The sequence below is a fragment of the Monopterus albus genome, unplaced genomic scaffold (genome assembly GCF_001952655.1).
Source record: "Monopterus albus unplaced genomic scaffold, M_albus_1.0 scaffold288.1, whole genome shotgun sequence".
Taxonomy (NCBI): domain Eukaryota; kingdom Metazoa; phylum Chordata; class Actinopteri; order Synbranchiformes; family Synbranchidae; genus Monopterus; species Monopterus albus.
The window spans coordinates 521,011-524,072 of record NW_018128168.1 but is presented as its reverse complement, the minus strand read 5'-3'; the positions used below and the strand labels follow the sequence as shown (position 1 = coordinate 524,072).

General features: G+C 41.3%; 1 protein-coding gene across 1 annotated transcript in view; it reads left to right on the top strand.

The window, feature by feature from the left end:
• Window positions 1-907: 907 nt before the first annotated feature.
• LOC109973303 (noelin-2-like) overlaps window positions 908-3,062 on the top strand; it is a gene marked incomplete at its 3' end in the record, with an annotated part of 26,359 nt that continues 24,204 nt past the window's right edge. Inside the window, exon 1 of the mRNA XM_020622789.1 lies at window positions 908-1,446. Within this exon, the coding sequence (XP_020478445.1) occupies window positions 1,297-1,446 (150 nt within the window). The remainder of the gene's footprint in view (window positions 1,447-3,062) is intronic.

Below are 3,062 nucleotides of genomic sequence, written 5' to 3'. Positions count from 1 at the left end.
CGGTGCTGGGCTTGATAGCACAATTTAGTTTAGAGAGGCACTCTTTAGGGGCAGCACAGGCGGTTACACTCACTAAGTGTGAGTCAGACGTTTTGATTCTTTTCCCTTATTTGAATCAAGGGTCTAAGGAAAGATATGTACACATTGTAAAGGCCCTTGATGCAAGTTTGTGATTTGCGATATTGGGCTATACAAATAAAAAGTGTCTTGACTTCTGTTCTGTGCCAGATTTACCAACTATCTCTTTCTGATCTGGAGTCCCCTGTCCAGATAGACACAAACACAGAAGTGGTATCTTGGCTAGATTTTATTTTGGGAGTTGCTTTCATGGAAATGCTGTAGACACAGATCAAATAAAGCAGCTTCTGAACATCTTGCACTTTCTCTCCAGCTTTGATCACATCTGGCGTGAACCAGCTTGCATACTGAGTTCAATGTTGGGAAGCACCAGAGGCCACATGGTGTCAGTGTTGCATCGATTTCCAATGCCTGTGAAGCACAAATGCACACACACACAAACACACACACACACACACACACACACACACACACACACACACACACACACACACACACAGACTGAGAGCAGGTCAGTCAGGAGCACTGTGTTTTCATGGAGGCATTTGCATTTAGTCAATACTCAATATATATTATTCAATTCAATATTTCAATGTCTTGAGTGCAATGAAGATGAAATTAGACAGGAAAATAAGGAGAATATGATTATAGGTACGAAAAGAAATGACAAAAGCAAGAAAAAAAGTGTTGAATAGGAATAGGTGAGAGCATGAGTGAGAGGGAGAGATGGAGGAGTGTGTTTGAGAGAGGGAGGGAGGGAGGAGGAGGCAGAGAGTTAGTGGATAAATGAGAGCGCAGGGCTGGCTCAGCCACAGCGTCTTACTGCCAGGCGAAGGAAGGAGTCCAGAATACACACACACACAGCTCAGTGGGCCCAAGCCAGCTGTTCCCAGGAGCATCTCCTACAGCCTGAGCTGGATGCTTGGACTTGATGCGTCTTCATATTGAAGCATCTGGAGTGTCTTATGCTCCAGGATTTATTCTCTAATCTGTGGCAGTGTAGAAGTGGAGACAGGGGGACAGTCCCAGCCTTGCTCGTATCAGAAATCACTGACTTTGGATTCTTAGCTACAAACTGTTGAGTGTGAACGTTTTACCTGTAGCATCATGTCATGTACCTGCTGTTTTTAGCATGACTACTGCCAGCAGTTTGGACTGTGTGTGAGAGCCAACCAGAGGTTCCTTGTGTGTGTGTGTGTTGTGACTGAATGTGAGTGTATGAGGATGAGTGTGCCCATGTTGAAGATTGGCGCTGTGCTCAGCACCATGGCTATGGTCACTAACTGGATGTCCCAGACTCTGCCGTCACTGGTCGGACTCAACGGAACCATCATCTCCTCTGAGGGTACACATGAGCGCTTCGTCAGTGTATGTATACTGTATACACATTATATACACACAAACAAAATGTGTTTTTTGTCACAGTTGTTTTCACATTCTGTAAAATCTGTAGTCAGCTGATTAAAAAGTACTAAAGATTTTTTTGGTTGATTTATAACAAAAGTTATCTTAATGTACTTTAGTCAACTATTTTAAACACGCTAACACCCAGTCTCTGTACATATTATTGCGTAAGCTTTGTAATGTAACTTTTTTTTTTTTGCATTTAATAAGATAAATTGCTGCTTTTTAAATGAAAAATGCAAGACACCATGAACATTTAAAATTTGAGAGTGAAACTGTGGAATCAACACAATCAAGAACATTTACTGTAGCATGCACCTAGCAAAGATTTGATCGCTTCACTGGTGCAAAAATGGATCAAAGAAGGTACAAAAATAGAGAAGGAAAGAGGCGCAGTAGAAGGGATTTAGAACCAAATTTGAAAAAAGAGCACAATGAAAAGAACAGTATGTACAGTGTGCCTACACACACACATTGAGGGGTAATAGGATTGCTCTTTCTCTGACCAACGAGGGTGATATTTCTCCTGGGGAAGGCTGACTCACCCATGGGACAGCCAGTGATTTGTTGCCTTAGCAACACCCTGGCAAACCCTATGTACTGTAGATGCTCGACCACTGCAGGTCTCTGTATAGTGTATATACTGTGTGTCGGTGCGTGTGTGTGTGTGTGTGTGTGTGTGTGTGTGTGTGAGTGTGTGCTTGCATGATTTAGCTGTTTGGCTTGAGAGGCACCTCACAGCTGCTGTGTGGCTGTACTTTGCAAGTTCAGCAAAGTGCTTACAGTCTCATGCAAGTAGACACCTGCGCACAACCACAAGCACACACAGAAGCACACACACCAGAAGTAGGTGAGCACAGATGGAGATGTTAAAGTTCCAGTGTTTTTACTTCAAAGACAGTAAACATAAAATCCCTGAAACCTTCAGCTGTTATGTTTCTGTAAATCAATTTGATGGTGTGTGAATATAATTATGAGCACGATTCTCAGACTTTTTTGTCTAATGTTTCCCCACAGCCCCATCAAATAAGTCAACTTCATCAAAATGCACCAAGTTCCACAGTTGAAAAGATTTTTAAATGGATATTTTTAAACAACTGATCATATATCAAGGACATTGTTACAAGATTTGGTTCATACAATTGAACTGTCAACGTTTGGGTCAGTGTGATCAACGTTGCATTCATACTGCTACAGTTTGCTTTGGCAGAAGCTGAAAGCTCCCACCATTTATTGATTACTTTCATTTTATCAATTTATTTGTTGTTTTAGTGATCAACAATATTTTAGACATTGACAGTATCATTATATTTAGCTAATGATTTAAACTGTAACTGTTAAGACTTCCCTACTTGATTGCTAAATACTTTTTACACACTCTCAGTTACAAAGTGTACTGCTCAGGTGTTGCTGACTCAGTATAATGGTTCTACATACTCCTTGGCACCTGTAGAGATACTCCTGATATACAAGTACCCCTGGTTGGGAATCATGAGCCAACTGACAACATTTAGATTTTTGTGAGTAATGTAAGGTGTTACGCACATTTCTCTGAGTATGGTATGTTACCTGCCTACCTG